We start from the raw sequence: 17,343 nt of genomic DNA, 5'->3' as shown, positions 1-17,343 counted from the left end.
TCATTTGCTCCATGGATCATAATTAAAATCCCAGGTGTCTTGGGCTCTGTGCCAAGGTCTTTGAGCCTCTGGCAGGGGTCCTGGCAATCCAGGACAGACAGAGGGATGTCCTGAACTCTGACATGTCGGAACCCAGGACATTCCTCTGGCTGCCCTGGAGGACTCAAGACCCTGGCAAGGGCCTCAGAGACCTTGGCATGGAGTCAAAAACACCTGTGCCTTCCATTTTAGCCCATGGAGAAAATTGCCAACTTTGTGTGAAGATTTAGAAGCCACAAGAGTTTGAGTAGAATGATAGTTAATTTGTCACAGGGTGAAAAAGTAGAATTTTGGGGATTTAGAATGGGGGTTCAGGAGGCAAGATCGAGGAATCTGGGTGTGTCCTGTGCTCTTCTTCTTGTCCTCCATCTTCTGCTGTGATGGTGACACTTCTGGATTGGTTTAGAGTAGAGACAGACTGTCTAACATAGGTGATAGGTACTGGAAAATTATTGTAAATAAAGTACACGTAGTTTTTAGTATGAAAAGCCAACACCACTCCAAGGGCAGTCAGTGTGCCACAATCCAACCTGCTGGACAGACCTCAGCAGGTCAGAGAAAGAATGGAATAGATAAGAGAAAATAAACAACCTTGAGAACCAGAGCTGAGGAATCTTGACTTCTTCAGTCACAGGGCTGGGAAAAAAACTCTTTAATACCTCGGGAGCCATCTCAACCACAGAAAACCCAAGAGTCAAAGCACCACCACCAGCTACTGTCACACCAAAGGTGTTTTTCCCTTCACAAGGAGAGGCTCTGCCCTCACACACATCCCTTCAGGGCTGAACCCAGGTCAGCTGCAGGGACTGGGTGGGAGTCTGAGCAGACCAAGGCAAGCTGTGACAATCTGAGGGCTCTGCAGTTCTTAGCTTTGCTCTGTATCATGGAATGTTTTGGGTTAGAAGGGACCTTAAAAATGCATCTCATTTTCCCCCTTCTATGGGCAGGGACATGGACACTAGAGCAGGTTGCTGCAAGCCCTGTCCAACCTGGTCTTGGACACTTCCAGGGATCCAGGGGCAGCCACAGCTGCTCTGGGCACCCTGTGCCAGGCCTCACTCTCATATTTCCTAACCTCTCATCTAACCCTGACAGCTCAAAACAATTGCCCCTTGCCTGTATAAAAAATCCTTCCCCCTCCCTTATCTAAGCCCCCTTTAAGCACTGGAAGGGGCTCTAAAGTCTCCTAGAGCCTTCTCCAGGCTGAACAGCCCCAGCTCTCACAGCTGTACCACACTGGAAAACCCTGCTCAGGCTCCAGCCCAGACTCCTCATGAAGCCTGCAGCAGCAAGGCCAAGGTAAAACCTGAGAGCACAGCAGCCCCTGAACTTGGTACTTACAGGAATTCTTTCGAAACACCGTGTTGGTCATGAATTTGAAGAATCTCTCTGCATAAAAGCTGGGTCTGTGTACTGACACTGTGTCCTACAACAGCAAGAAGCAATTGTTTAATTTTAAAATGATCCCTCAAGGCAGAATTTCTGTAACAACCAACACAGTCTTTTTTATTCCAACATTTAGCACTGACAGAGCCTTAAAATGGAAAGGCTTAACTGAAACACTCTAATTAATGCTATAAATAACCCTGAAGCATTGCCTCTGATTGCATTTGATTATATTCTTGCTGTGATTTTATAATGGATTTTGGTGATTTTATTCCTTTGTAGACTTCCTGGATTTTTTTTAAACACTGGCCTGATTGCATACATGAAATTTCTTCTGGCTTTGCTGGCTGCCATTCCAATCAAACCTGGATACTTTTGCATGTCACACAGACACCCAAATTCAGCCAAGGGTCTCCATACATTTCAAATGTTCTTGTTTAAAACAGTAAAACTGAAGCTCTTTCTGCTGCTGATGTTTGACTGTGCTTCCATGACTTGGCATCTCCACATTTCCTTTGCCACTTTAAGGGAAGCCAGGAAATGCAAGGCTGAAAAATGCTTTCCACATCTAAGGTTCTTTCAGAAACACACACCTGGCTGCTGCAGGAATGAAGCCAGCAAGGAAACATGGAAAGGGATTTGCTGGCACAGAGCTTGCTGAGGTGGGAACAGCCAGTCACCAGAGAGAACCAGGGCTCTGACAGCCCAGGAACACACACACTGTGTGTGCTCCTGGTGTCATGGGAGACAGAGCAGGGGAGGAAAGCTGTGATCACAACAGCTCAACGTGTGAGGAGCTGGATTGAGCAAGGAAACCTGGCTGGGAATAAGTGGCACCACCCTGCTGGGCGGGAATGAGGGGCAAGAACTGCTCCTTTCATCAGCTGCAGCTGTGCCAGATCAGGGTCCACAAATAGACACCAAGCATCCTGTGAGGCTTGGACAACTCCTGCCTCTGCACAGGCACTCACCCCATCGTGGACAAGGGCCTTCCAGGTGTGCTCTAACTTCTTGATGAACCTAATTCCAAGGAGAAGAGGAGAGAAAAATAAAGATACAGATTCAGGCATGCACTATGTACCAACCCCCCCTTGTCATACCCTACAGGGGAGATCCCTGAGCTGCCAATGTCACCAGGACTGAGCTTTCTCCAGCATCTCCCCCAGGAGGTCAGGACTGCCTGGGAACCACAGGGAAGGAGGAGCTGGGCAGGAAGAGGTACACATTACACCCCTGGAGATTTGCTTCCCACACTGAGGTGGGAAATGACTTCTTTATGAGCAGCTCAACAGCCTGGACAAAGGGCTGAGTGTCTCCAGCTGTTCTAAGGACATGATGGAAGCCCATGGCCAGCTTGGGACAGCCATATCTACTCATTCTCACAGTCCCCAGGACAGAACATGCCCCCTGCTTCCATTTGGTACTAAAAGAGATGTTATCAGCCACAAAAGACACACTGTGTGGTGGTTTCTGTCCTCATCAAATATCAATTCAATGCAAACCAACCCACAGTGCCAGGTTACCCACCTGTATGACTGCAGGATATCGATGATTCCCACGTGCAGCAGGAGACGTTCTCCTTTGCCGTTCACTGCTGGGATCCCTCCCATCCTGCAGGTGAAGCAGAACCTCAGCAGGTGCGGCCTCAGCCAGGGCACCTCTAACACCCAGCTCGGGGAAGGGCAACAGCAGCCGTGCTAAGGGGCTCTGGTGGTGTCAGACACAGTCTAAAATTGGTGTGCTCACTTTGGGCACAGCCATGGGAGTGACCTGGCCTGAGCCTGATGTCCCAGGGTCACTGCCTGCATGGCCACACACCACGGTCCTGACAGCACCTGTGCTGTGTGGCACAGCTGTGCCTGGGCCAGAAAGCACCACGGAGCTTTCTCCTGCCTGCTTTATTCTGGGGATCAGGTTATTTTTGGGTCAGTGAGAGCTGTCTGCCATTAGGGCAGTAAATCCTTCAGGACAAAGGATTCTAGTCCTGTCCACACTAATGCCATCCTGCCAAAGTGCAGCAACCATAGGCACCAGCACACAACCAAAGCACAGGAATGTCAGATAATCCTTCAGGCAGCCACTGCAATTATTGATGCTGCCTGCAGGACTGGAAACACCACAGTATTATCTCAGCTCTCAGGACTGACCCTCCATCAAACCCACAGCAGCTGGTTTGAGACAGCAGCAAGTAGCAAACTCCACCATTCCTTGGCCCAAGAGCCAGGCAGAATCCCAGGCCAAGCACAGCACAGGCTTAGGGCAACCCCCAGCCTCCAGCTCCAGCAGTGACCCAGCACCTGGGTACGGCTGTCTGCTACCCCCACTGGGATGGCCTCAGGGAACTGCCAGGGATTCCAGAGGTGGGAGTGATGGAGAACTCCAGGCTCCTAGGGACAGACTGATCCCTATTCTGCTCCAGTATTTGGGTGCTGAGTGAGAACTGTCTCCTCCCCAGGGAACAGGTGGGTATTTAGAGGCTGTTACACAAACTGACAATCTACAGCCTACCCTAAGATGAGAGACTGCTGTGAGGCCAGAGCCTTACAGAACTATTTCCCACCCTGGCTTCCCTCTTTCCCACCACAATGGCAGCAATACCAAAACCTCAGGAGAGCTGCTCCTTTGAACAGCTCCTGTGTGTGGTGTTACATTTTAGTTGAACAGTTTGCTCTGTCTCACCCCTCGAAAATGTGGGGTTTATTCCAAGCCTGTGATCCTCCCCTGCAGTATAAGGGATCTGTAATCCCAAATTTGATTCTGTGCCCACCTTGAATCTCCCTGTTAAGCTGTGGGGGCTGATGAGAAGTCTCTCTTGGTCCCTTTTCCCCCCCAGACTCTCCCTCTCTCCCCCTCCCTTCCCCTCAGAAGCCCTGCTGCTCCCAGGGGTGGGACCCCCAATAAACCCCCATCTAATCAGCACCCCCAGAAGCCGTGTGGAGTCCCCTTGCCTGCCTGCTGCTACCAGGGAACACCCAGCTCAGGGAGCCCCCAAAGGACCAGCAACACCTGTGGGCCTCCTGAGGGATTTCCCCCTCCCAGCAGCAGGAGGGAGCCCAGGTTTCACCCACGTGTCGTCGGTGTCGATGGCCTCGCCGCGGGCAGCCCCTCCCTGGATGGACTCCATGGCTGTGGAGTACAGGGCCTTCTGCCCCACGGGGCGCTTCTCGTCCGACGTGCTGTGGGCTCCCTCCGACAGCTGCTCCCGCTCATGCTGGTCTATGTTGTGAACCCCAAGCAGCAGGCTGTAGTCCATGATTTTAAAGCTTTCCAATACCTACAGGTTAATATTGAGTTCAAGAACAAAGAGAAAATATCAAGCCAGCAGCAGAAATACAGACCTTGTAGCACGGAATCAAAGTAATCAAAGCAAAGCATCCCATCCACATCCCCACTAACAACTCATTTGACAGAGCCTGAAAGTTTCTGAACCAGCAGTGACCTTTGGGCTTGACTGCAGAGTTTGGCCATTCCACAATCACAGCAAAGGCCTGAAGACTTGCAAACAACACCCCACTGTATCTGCTGCACCGTGACAGGGAAAATGCTCCAGCAAAGCAGCTCCAAGGGGAGCAGGCTGCCAAAGTGTGATGCACCAGGCAAAGGAGCATAGCCTCAGTCCTCAGAGGCTGCCATGGCTTGGCTTTCAGGGAAAAGTGCAGGAGAAAAGACTGATCCTACTCTGGGCTCATTAGTAAGGCTCTCAATCGGGAACTGCTCTTCCTCATGCTCAAGAGCCTGTCCCTGAACTGGCCTCTCCTTACCAGACAGTCTCGCTGCAACGTCTTCACCAAAGCACTGAAGGTGTCTGCATCCAGCATCAGGCCCTCTGGCATGTCTTGGATGAAGTCCAGATCCTTGTACGTAGGGCTGGACTTTTCCTTTTCCTTCTTGGATGCCCGGCGTTTGTAGGTTGAACCCTTGAGGTCGAACTTCAGGTGCATTTTCACCACTCGGGGCAGGATGTTGTTCATCACCACCACGCGGATGTTTTTGCCCCCGGACTGCACACAGTACAGTCCATAAAACTTGGGCAGCAGAGTCCGGGGGTTCTGGTTCAGATTCTGCAGCAAGGGTGGAAAGAAGCACAGAGAAAAGGTCATTTGAGCAGAAAATTCCTGCTGTGTTCACCACAAAGCATGGCAACAGTTGGACTAGGGATTCTTTGCTGAGAGGTTTTCTGAAGAAGCTCAGTGGATGCATCTGACAAAGTCCTGCATTTCAGTGGCTTTAGGACCTGCAAACACAGGGACTGAGATGTTCAGCACTCTCTGGGCAAATAACCAAGTCCGGAAATCCCCTGCTTTCCCCAAGTACAGCAGCTAAAAAAAGGAAATCAAACTGGGAGAGAAATAAACACAATAAGTGGGAACTTCAAGCTTAAAAATAACAGCTCTCTTTATCTCTCCACCAGTGTCAGAATCAAGAGCTGTTCTCCAGCCCAGAATAAACCATGGACAGGGTTATTTTTTAAACAAAACAACATAAATGTTTTCCTCCTGTTGCAGAGTTGCTTTATAAAGCAGTCAACCAGAAAGCACGGATATCCTGTTCTGCTGTCATCTCCTTTTTTTAGGCAACAGAATAATTAGGAATGACATGACAGGCAGGATTTGCTTGTTCAGCTTTGGGCACATTTGGGAAGGAAACAGAACTTCTCTGCACGCTGTGGCAGGAAAGACAGACCTGACAGGTTCTGACAGACTGCAGAAACGTGATTGTATTAAAATTTCATTCCCCTCAGCTCACCCACCTGAGCACAGCAGTGAGCCCTCTTGGAGAGTGCCATAAGCAATGGAGGCAGGTAAATGGAAACAGCTTTAAAGTAACTCAGGATGAAACCACCCTGCTTCCTTTCCCTGACTCCTTTGACACAGGTGGGAGAAGCAGCAGGGTGATCTGGGGTAGCACCACAGAACCCACAGACAGTGGAAAGCTGCAACAGGTCACTCAGAACTCTGCATCAGACAGGTAAGTTCAGTTTAATTCACTGACTGATGATGGCAGGATTAACAGTGCAACTCCATTCCCACTCAAAACCCCACACCTGATTTACCACACACATCAGGCAACAGGCAGTGCGTTCCAAGAAAACTCATCCTGTCCAGGAATGTGAGTGCCACCTGCAAAAGCAAGTGATTCACAGAATCTCAGGATGGTTTGGGTTGGAAGGGACTGTAAAGACCATTTGGTTTCACCTGTGCCATGGGCAGGGACACCTTCCATTGTCCCAGGGTGCTCCAAGCCCTGTCCAACCTGACCTGGAACACTCTCAGGGATGAAGCAGCCACAGCTGCTCTGGGCACCCTGTGCCAGGGCATCCCCACCTTCACAGGGAACCATTTCTTCCTGGCCTGGCTGTCACTCACACACAGACATCCCATAACCTGCCTCTCTCGGGTAAATTTCCCATGGTAAATATTGAGTGAGGAAAGGATTTTCACAGAACCAGTGTAGGATCACACAACCCCACTGCTCAGGCACACAGATGGGGCAGCAGCATTGCTCCTCATCCCCTTCTCCTTGGCATCTTCACAACAAACAAATCCCTGGTCATTGTAACTGAATGTCAAGAGTCCTCATCCATAAATCTGGAATTTCCAGCACAGTTGTGCAGGGAGACCAGCTCCTGGTTTTTACACCAGAACAGCAGCTTTGGGTCCAATTTACTTGACCCAATGCAAGTCTCTGGGTCTCAATATCCTGCACTGCCAGACTGATATGCAAAGCAGGCTGGTACCTTGGGGGCCTCCAGCTTGGAATTGCTGCCAGTGGGAGTCAGGACAATCCTCAGAGTAATGGTCAAACAGCAGGAATGGGAGAGATTCAGGGACAGCAGTGCTTTCCCCACAAAACCAGGGTGGTTGCATTATTGCCTGGAGAAAAGGAGGCTCAGGGGGGACCTTTTGCTCTCCACAAGTCCCTGACAGGAGGGTGCAGCCAGGTGGGGGTCAGGCTCTGCTCTCAAGCAACAAGGGACAGGATGAGAGGAAATAGCCTCAAGTTGTGCCAGGGGAGGTTTGGGTTGGATATTAGGGGAAATTTCTTCATGGAAAGGGTTGTAAAGGATTAGAACAAACTGTCCAGGGCAGTGGTGGAGTCACCATTCCTGAAAGCATTCAAATAATGTGCGGCTGTGGCACTTGTGGACAATGTGACCATCATGGTGCTGAGCTGAAGGTTGGACCTGATAATCTTGGTGGTCTTTTCCAAACTTAAGAGTTTTACTATTCTATGATTGGAATCAGCAGCCATCCCCAAATGCAGGCTGGGGCAGATGCACACTGCCAAGTGAAAAAGGAATGAACTAGTTCTGGGAAAAGGGCACTCAGAAGCACACATCTGGGAAGCCATTTTGAGGCCAGAACATGCCTCCAAACTACAGCACAATTATCTGCCTCATGTTTACCCACAGAGTTTGCTAATTATCAGCAGGATTCATGCTTCTGGGACTGGCTCCATGACATGTTGTTAACACTGTCCCTGGCATGGGGGCAGGTGGAGGACATGACCTATGAGGTGCTCTGCCATGACAGAAAAGCTGCCACGACAAAGCTGAGCTGGCTCTGAGCTGCTGGGTGATACACACCATGTAGTATCCAGGAAGGAGCTTCTGCAGGAACTCAGCCTCCTTGTGCATCACAGTTTTGATGATGAATTCGTCGTCGCTGGTGACGTAGAAGAGGGAGCCGCTGGCGCCGGGGTTGGACAGCTCGATCAGAGGCTCGTTGCACAACGAATACTGGCCAGAAAAAGAAAACAAGGTGATGCTTCATCCCCCATTTACTGCAGATTTGAGTTCTATGCCCTAAAGGCCTTCCCCATCATGTCATCTCCCTGGGAGATTAAGGGGTAGCAAAGCTCAAGTGAGAACTATTTTCATTATAGGTTTGGTCTGAGCAACCAAACTGATGGACAATTTATAATTAGAGACTAAGATTACAGTTCAGAGCATCCCAACTGCTCAGTATCCCACTAATCATCTGCTTTCAGGAATATCCAGCCTTCATAATGACATCTTATCTGCTCCCATTGTGCCTGCACGCACGTATCACATTCAGGCTCTTTGAGCACAGCCCAGCACAGGCTGATGGGCACAGAGGATTTCAGGAGACACCACAGCCTGCTCAGGGAGCCAGATATCACTGGGAACACAACACACTGGCTGTTCTCAGCAGCTCCCCTGGCCTTGTGCTCCCCTGTTCTCTGCAAAACTCAGTGCCAGATTCACAGAATCACAGAATGGTTTGGGCTAGAAATGACCTTAAAGCTCATCTCACTTCATACATGGGCAAGGCACTTCCACTACACTAGGCTGCTCCAGGCTCCGTCCAACCTGGCTGTATTTTTACAGCCACGCCTCACTCCATCAATCCTGCTAAAAACACATTACAGATCTTATCATCTTATCCCAGGTGTGCAATGAAAAGGGACAAGCCCTGCTCAGGCACAGCAAAGAGTTCTGCACTGGGATCTGAAGTGGGAGAGCACATCTGCTCATCAGGACACAAACAGGTCCTCAAATAAGGACTTCCCAGCAGCAGAGGAAAAAAAAAGGAGAAAGCAAGGCAGGCAGATGCACATTTTAGCTCAGTGCCCACCCAGACACTGCAGGGGTCAGGTGGGTTCAGGGCAGGATCACAGAACTGCTCAGTGAGAGGTGAGATGGGGAGAGGGAGGTGATCAGAACAATAAATTAAATGCTCATCATTATGTAATGAAAACAGCTTTCAGCTCTGCACAGATTAACAACCCCAGACCTGATCAAGCTAATCATCTCATGCATAATTAAAGGCATTTGCTGCTGTGGCAGGCAAGAGACAGTCAGGAGAAGCAGAAACAACAAATCAGAGCCATGACCTTTGCAGCTGAGGCAAACTCCTTGCCTATCCTCAGCTCTGAACACTCATCCATGAGGCAGCACTGCCTTGGCTGGCACAGGAGGGGATCACTGTTACCCCCCCACCAGGCCCTGGCACAGGCTTGTTTCACTGGCAGGTCCTCAGCTGTGACCACCCCTACAGGTGAAGTCACACAAAAAGGGCTGTTCCAAAAGGGGAGCATGTGCTCTCATGGATGCGTTCCCTTCCCCAGTTCACACAGAACAGGACATCACACAAAGGCAAGGGCCCAAACTCAATCACAGGGCACTCAAAGCCCCAACAGCTTGTACTCCAAGGTATTTGAAAACCAGCCTTTCCAGCTCTGAGGAGCTTTTGAAGCACAAGAACAAGCTGTAGTTTATTGTGTCTTTTTAAGATGATTAAAGTAACTACTCTCACATAGCTCTCCAGTGAGTACACAAGAAAAAATTCCCATCTTTGTCCTTAGAGTCGCAGGGGACATTACAGGGTTGCACCCAGCAGCACACAACTCCTTTAGCTTGTAAACACAGTAAGTTATTGTTACCACAAGAAGCAGAGAGGGAAGCCCATTGCAGGGCTTACACAGCTCACACTGTGTGCAGGGCATGGCCCAGGCTGGCAGCTGCCATCCAGCAAACTCAGAATTGGAATCATGGAATGTTTTGGGATGGAAAGGATCTTAAACCCATCTCATTCCACCCCCTGCCATGGGCACAAATCACTTCCACTACAACAGGTTGATCCAACCCCATCCAACCTGTCCTGGAACGCTCCCAGGGATGGGGCAGCCACAGCTGCTCTGGGCAACCTATGCCAGGGCCTCACCACCCTCATGGTAAAGGTAAATAAAGGAGGACAAGACAGCAAAATCTAAAATGATTACCCATACCAAATAATCATCCGGGCGAATCCCAAAGAGCTCCCGGAAGTAGCGGAAAGCCACGGGGGCGTAGGTCTTGAACCTGAAGTCGGCGAAGTGGTGAGCTGGGGTGAGGTTACTGCCCTCGCTGCACAGAACACACACATGGCACAGCCTGTTAGCACCCACACTCAAGGACAGGCACACCAAAGCTTCAGATGCACTGAGCCTTGCAAAAAGACATCTTTGGAACAAGCACCACCACCTTTCTTCTGTGGTACGAAAACAGGAAAACAGGTTTCAAACTATCTGCCAAAATCTATTTCCAGAGATTAAAGGAACAACCACTTGCCAAGCAGAATATATTTACACAGAGAACATAACTTTTATGAGCTTTGTTTATTCACAGTTAGAGAGCTCCCAGAAGGAGTTGCTTCCATACAAAACATGGTATAATTTTGTGGAAGAAATGCTAGATGGACAGCTAGGAAGCGTGTAGGAAGGGTAACAAACTGGAGTGCACAGTACTGCATCCTTCACTGTGCTTCCCTGCAGGCCAGTGCACTGCAGATTCCAACACTTCCCACTGTTCTGTTTGTGTATCACAGAGCAGATTTAAAACATTCAGAGCATGCAACTCTGATCTAAAGACAGATGGAAGCTCTCTTGAAAAATCAGTGAGAGGAAAAGAAAATAACTAATTCATGCATTTATTTTTTTCTCATTCTCCTTTACCTTGGGAAAAAAATGCTCTCCACCACGTAGAAGTCCTGCATCAGGACATCTCTCTCTGGCTTGGAGCTCAGATTTCCCACAGTATATCCAATCCCCAGCTGGATGGCCCCCTTCAGAGTGGATGAGGTGGTCTGGCAAAAGGAAAAGAGCAGTCAGTGAGCATTTCACAGCAGATAATCACAATAACATCCCCTGCATTAGAACACAGTCACGTCTGTGACTTTTGTGGGGTCATCTCAGGCACCACACGCTGCTAACCAAGTTTACCCAGCTGCTGAAGAGATCAATTAGGGCTTCAGATTTGCTATTTGCAGGACTGTGCTGTCCAAGAGTGCTGCATAAAAATCTCAACCAGATTAATAACTACTGGGCCAGAACTTCTCTTAGCCTGTCACCTACTTGGGTGCCATCCCCTACTCCCCAAACCCAAACCTTTTTGTAGGTGGTTTCCCCAGAAGCATCCACACTTCGATGACCAATCCTCTTTCCTTGGCCTGGCTGTCCTGGCAGTGAGGGGCCCTGCAAGGAGAGCACAGGGACAGTCAGGGCACAGGCTGAGCTGCCACCAAGCACATACAGAGCAGCACACACACTCCCACACTGTACTGCACACAGGGCTCATGGTGAACACCCTGCAGAAAGTGAAGCTCTTTGAATCCTCCCCTGAAGATGAGTTAGAATAGCAGCACTCCACCTGACACCCTCACTGCTCACTGCAGAGCCCTCAGCGAAAACACCGAGCTCAGAAAAGATTCAACTGCCAAGATTGCCCTGGTGCTTGACTGCAGTTCCCATTGAGTTAAAACAGTGATGTATTAAATCAAACAACCACAGAGACTTATTCTTAAAATCCCACGCCCTCAGGTGTCACACTGACACCTCGGGTTTTGCTGGAGAGATCAGAGCCAGCTGATGGGGACAGCCCAGCCCCTCTCACACTGAGATAATCTATTTAAGCAAGATCTCATCTGTTTACAATTCCAAGGCTGAGCCCACACAGGGTGAGCCACAGGAATGTCTCTTCCACAAGTTTTGAAGTTTACAGAAATGCCATAGACTGCCAGCACTTCAGGGTGGCAACAAACGTGCTCCTGTCCCCTTCTCCTCTCCTTCCTCTGAGTCTGCCTAGGCCTTTCTTTGCCAACCCAGAAGGCAGCAGGTTGGGGCTGCTCTTTAACAGCCTGGTGTAAGCAGGTGTTGGAAGTTCCCTGCAGCTCCTTTTGCAGCCTAGGGACTCTGTACTCCACCACCAGTCACCACTGCACCCCACCCAAGCTCTCTGCCAGCTGACCCCCCCATGGATCCTGGAGCCCACCAGACTGCTAGAAATGCTGTTAGAGACCAGCACCATTTTGGGGTTTGTGACATTGCAGAACAGTTCTGGATGTTCCTTTGAACAACATACAGAGAGATCCAAGGTCACTTCCCAAGTGACACTGTTCCATCCCTGTCCCTCTTGAGTGCTGCACAGACCCAGCTCCAAACCAACTGCTCCAGCAGACAATGGATAATTTTGCTCAGACTAAGGAGTTCTTTGTACTTTAGCTTTTGATCAAGAGCTTGCAGTTATTTCTGGTCAATCTGCTCATACTTCTCATACTAAGGGGCAGTCTGAGCTCTCCTTCAAAAATCCCATTTCCTACCCTATTTTATTGGCAGGGCCAGCCTTGCTTCTGAGCACTCCTCCTCCAGCAGCTGTGAGCAGCAGCACAGCTCAGCCTCTCCTTCCACCAACCCCTTGGATCTTTCTCCATGCAAGCCCCAGCTGTGCTGTCCTGCCTTGCCAATGGCTCCCCATCATCCTCCCAGCACGATGAGCAGACACAGGCAGGGGAAGGGGCTGCCATCCTAGGAACTGCAGTGACAAAAGTCTCTTCCAGTCTCCTACTCTGCCTCTGGCTGTTTCCAGGGCAAGAAAAAGTGGCCCTGTTTGTGCACTGAATGATGCAACCACAGCAGCTGAGCTTCCCACTACACACATTCCTGTGCAGGTACAAAAGAATCAAGTGTCACATGGCAGGCAATTTTCTGGGAAGGTTTTGCTGTTCATGTATATAAATGCTCATCATCACAGGTGAAAATGGGATGGGGGATATAAAAAAATTTGATCAAACAAAAATCATTTGAACATGATGCCCTAAACCATGAGTGTGGGTTTCAGGGAACAGCTTTCAGCACAGAGCCTCCTACTAGATTCCCTGCCGCCAACTGTGAAGAGTTTTGCTCCAGAAGGTAACAGTGACTCAGAACCTGTGACCTGGAATATCTACAAGAGAAGATGAGTCCCTGGAGATGTTCCCCTGTTTTAGGGCTTCACAAATCACAGCCTCCCCAACTCACTCCCAGTGGGTAAGTGTGGGAATAAGAAAAATAGAAACTTCCACAGACATGGAAAGGTTTGATTTGCAGCCTTGGGAGAAGCTGGGATTGATGTAAAAATACAATACACAAACATTAGGCAGAAAAATCATAAACTTATGTTTCTATAGCTGTAAGTAAGAATATGCCTTAAGTAAGTGAGAAACTGTACTGGGTAAGACAGTGGAGGGTTTATAATGTAAGGGTGTGGTTGTATAGAGTAAGCTAAGAGTTTGGGAGTTATAATAGAAGCATATGTGTATATGTGTGATAATAGCCCATTGGATAAAAGTATGCACAGTGCAGCAGAGGTAAGTAAAGGTGATAGGTTAGAAAAGCAAAATAAACCCTGTGGCAACTGTCTATTGGTTTAAAAAGTTATATATTGTCTTGTAACAAAAAACTTGTGACTACTTTGAGCTGTGGACGACTGCCTGCTCCTCTAAAATCTCACAGCTCTGAGACTGATGTTTATCTGAGCAATAAATCATTCTTAGCCAGAAAATTGTCCCATCCCTTCATTAAAAGCAGTGACAATGACAGGTAAGACCCACCACAGAGGCCTGGGGATGCCCAGTGGGCACTCTCCAGTGCCCACCTCCAGGTGCTGGTGTGGGAGAGGTGCCCTGTCACTGATGCAGAGGCACCAGGGATCACACAGCCAAACCTGGCCACAAGATGGGCACAATCCCCCCACATCCCTTCTGTGGCTGCAGTGATGCAATGAAGGGACCCCAGAGACCTGCCACTAATTGTATTTCTCCCAAATAACAGATACAGATTTTGTAGTAATCTTGTAAATATTTTGAAATGCAGTTTTGCTCAGAAAAAGCAGGCAGAAGAGTTTCCTAGAGCTCTGTGTTCTCATTTCTCAACACAGGACTGTCAAAGCCAGCTTTATGCATCTCACCTCAGTGATGGGTGTCTTCTTTGGGCCCAGACCTGCAGACAAAAGGGAAGAGCATCAGGAGAAGTAGGGACATCCAACAAAAACCCCAACCCAACCACCAAAACTCTCAGAAAACAGCTCAAAGCTTTGTCTTTTCAAGTACAGCAGCCAGCCCTTAGAGCAGCTGGTTTTACTCAGTTTTCAGCTTCACCAGTTCAGGAATCTGATGGTACAGGAGTCACACGAACAATTTCATATTCAGAAGCAGCAAAATGCACATTTTTTCCCAGCAACAGCATTTCCTGGAGGCTCCAGCAGAGAGGTCTTGCAAATCTCTGCTGCCCCATTAAGCAATGGGTCCACACTACACTGAAGAGCTGGATCCACACAGAAACCCAGAGAGACACTCCTGAAGCTGTATTCCAGCCACTCAGAAGGCACTTGACAAACTGTATTGATAATTGAATATATTTATAGAATCCTATGTCCAAATATATCACACAAATGAATGCATCATTTATCTTTATTGCTGCCTCAGGAGAAGCCACTGCTGCTCCATTACAGCCAACAGAGGAAATCAGGGTTTTGCCTTAAGCCTTTAGGTATAAAATCAGAGCTGGAAACACAGGCCCAAACCCTCTGACATGAGGCCATCTCCCATTTCCTAGCCTGAGTTTGTTTTTCTGAGTTTTTCAGACAGCAGAGAGCACAGGCTCCTGTGTGGAAGGTGGGGCTGTGAGATCCAGCCCAGCTGGCTCCTGAGAGTGACCATGAAGGATCAAGAGCTGCTGGAGAGGAGCTCCCCACAGCACCCCAGCACCTCTGTGTGCACAGAGCAGCTCTCATGGGGGAGTCTCCTGCACAGAACACAAACTCAGGGAACAGCTTTAAGGCCTTACTTCCACTGTGAGTCTGCCACTCCCTGCCCCTGTCCTGCAGTGTTCCTACAGGCACAGATGCTTGGCATAATCCTTCAGAAAGGGCTTAAAATTGCAAAAGACCATTGAGTGCAGTTTTGAGTTCATCTACATTCAGATCAGGGGGTAGTCTTCCCTGGGAGGGAGTGGATGTCCTCTGTCCCACCTGGCTGGAGAGCAGGAAAAGCCCAAGAGCCCCCAACCCAATTCTGCTGCTTCAGCATCTTCCCCGTTTGGTGAAGGAAGAACTTTGAGGGTTTACCCATGGTACCTGTTCAACCCCCTCAAAGAGAAGCAGTGATGCTGCTCCAGGGCTTGTTTCAGAAGGAGCCTGAACAAGAACCTGGGCATCAGAACCTGAAGGGGCTCCAGGAGAGCTGGAAAGGGACTTTGGACAAGGGCCTGGAGGGACAGAACAAGGAGAAATGGCTTCCTATTGCCAGAGGGCAGGGTTAGATGGGATACTGCAAAGAAATTCTCCCCTGTGAGGATGGTGAGGCCCTGGCACAGGTGCCCAGCACAGCTGGGGCTGCCCCTGGATCCCTGGCAGTGCCAAGGCCAGGCTGGGCAGGGCTTGGAGCACCCTGGTGTACAGGAAGGTGTCCCTGCCATGGCAGGGGGTAGTACAAGATGAGCTGTAAGGTCCTTTCCAACCCAAAACATCCCAAGATTCCACGATAATGGGATGACAACACCAGGGAAGTGTGTGACTCAGTCACATTTTGGAAAATATTTCAGACTCCGGAAAGCAAATAAACAACAAACCCAACAAAAACCCTTGGTGATCACAGGGGGGATGAAGCAGCTCTGACTCAGAAGTGCTGCAGGTGTCTCACCATCCTGATCTCCACAAACTGGGCAGTCCCTCACGTGGAACAGGTCATGTCAGGCGGCATTTGGAGCTGTCTGCAGAGCACCCCTGGGGCTGCAGCCCGGCCTGGGGGCAGAGTCAGGGTGGCACGGGAAGAGTCACTTCTTGTTATTCTCCTTTAAACAGTGCCCACCTCCTGCCTCAGGAACAGCCACTGAAATGCCACTCCCTGTGCTGCACAATCCCACTGCAAAGGGGCAGAGAGGGGAGAGCAGCGGGACCCCAAAGGGGCAGAGAGGGGAGAGCAGTGGGACCCCAAAGGGGCAGAGCAGCTCCCCCTGGGCACACACTCAGGCTGGGCCCTCAGTGAGGGGTGTCCCTAACACAGGTGGGTGACACACACAAGGGACACCCTGTCACTCCTCAAGCTCTCAGACTGCAGCACCACAAGGCTCAGGACCACTGCGAGCTCAAACTGTGCTGAAAAATTCCTTCTTTGGCCTAAGCCAACACAATTTTGTGATCATTGAACAAAACACCCTGCAATGGCCTGGGGAGCAGGAAATACAGCTCTGAGTGAGCATCTGGCTAATGAACTTCCAGGGCACAGGCTGAAGCAGCACTTCCAGAACATGGGGGAACCCAAAAGAGCTAATGCTGCCCCAGACTGAGAACTGGAAATCACTGGGAGCACAGCACAGCCGAGAGCCCTGGGCCAGGGGAGCGTGCTCTCCCTGCACGGCTGCCACTGCTCTCCTGCTGCACTAAGCTCGTTTCTGCACTTTGTCATAATTCCAGAACAGGAGATTATCTTTAATTTTGTGATAATTACCACAAGCCACTTTCATTCCCAGCTTTTAAGTGTCTGCTGCTGTACACGTACCAAATGTGGAATCAACAGCAACCATCCACACAAAGGAAAGGTATTGGAGGGAAGGAACCACAGATCTCAGGGAGGAATGACACCTGACGTGGGCAAGAGCAACCCCAGCAAAACTTCCCTCTGCCCCCACAACTAATAAAAAGTAATCAGCTTTATAAAATCAACTTGTCTAGTCAGAAAATATAAAAATCATCCCCTGGCTCCTCTGTGCATGGCACATGGCTGTGCTCGCTCAAACAAGCTGACAGATGGTCTGGCAAAATCTGATTTAACTCCAGCTCCAGGGGTTACTGAGCCACGAGGCAGCGCTGGGGTTGGCGGGAGCGCTGCTGTGGAAGTTTCGACACTTAACGAGCTAATTGAAATAATTCTGATCCGATTTGGGCTGGCTTACAGGCCGTGCTCAGAAATGGGATGAGAGGCTCTTGGAGGGAAACCTTGAGATGAAACCCCAACTTTCTGCCTCCAGTCTGTGCCTGGGCTCTGCCAGGCACTTCATGCACGCTTGACCTGCTGCCTTCAGTTCTGCTCTCATCTGTGCAGGGCTTCCAGTGACCCTGTCCTAGGGCTTGAGCTTCTGTGCAGCCTCTGAAATGAACACTTC

At 49.7% G+C, this 17,343-nt stretch overlaps 1 protein-coding gene across 6 annotated transcripts in view; it reads right to left on the bottom strand.

The window, feature by feature from the left end:
• PIP5K1C (phosphatidylinositol-4-phosphate 5-kinase type 1 gamma) overlaps positions 1 to 17,343 on the bottom strand; it is a 52,767-nt gene that overhangs the window by 13,316 nt on the left and 22,108 nt on the right. For all 6 annotated transcript variants that reach the window (XM_074528752.1, XM_074528751.1, XM_074528747.1 and 3 more), the window contains exons 2-11: positions 14,150 to 14,181; positions 11,314 to 11,400; positions 10,882 to 11,012; positions 10,177 to 10,294; positions 8,012 to 8,164; positions 5,187 to 5,486; positions 4,494 to 4,699; positions 2,953 to 3,036; positions 2,397 to 2,445; positions 1,381 to 1,465 (exon numbers count right to left, since the gene is read on the bottom strand). In XM_074528752.1, the coding sequence (XP_074384853.1) occupies positions 1,381 to 1,465; positions 2,397 to 2,445; positions 2,953 to 3,036; positions 4,494 to 4,699; positions 5,187 to 5,486; positions 8,012 to 8,164; positions 10,177 to 10,294; positions 10,882 to 11,012; positions 11,314 to 11,400; positions 14,150 to 14,181 (1,245 nt within the window). The remainder of the gene's footprint in view (positions 1 to 1,380; positions 1,466 to 2,396; positions 2,446 to 2,952; positions 3,037 to 4,493; positions 4,700 to 5,186; positions 5,487 to 8,011; positions 8,165 to 10,176; positions 10,295 to 10,881; positions 11,013 to 11,313; positions 11,401 to 14,149; positions 14,182 to 17,343) is intronic.

Source organism: Zonotrichia albicollis, chromosome 29 (assembly GCF_047830755.1).
Source record: "Zonotrichia albicollis isolate bZonAlb1 chromosome 29, bZonAlb1.hap1, whole genome shotgun sequence".
Classification (NCBI taxonomy): Eukaryota; Metazoa; Chordata; class Aves; order Passeriformes; family Passerellidae; genus Zonotrichia; species Zonotrichia albicollis.
This window is presented reverse-complemented; position numbering and strand designations above follow the sequence as displayed.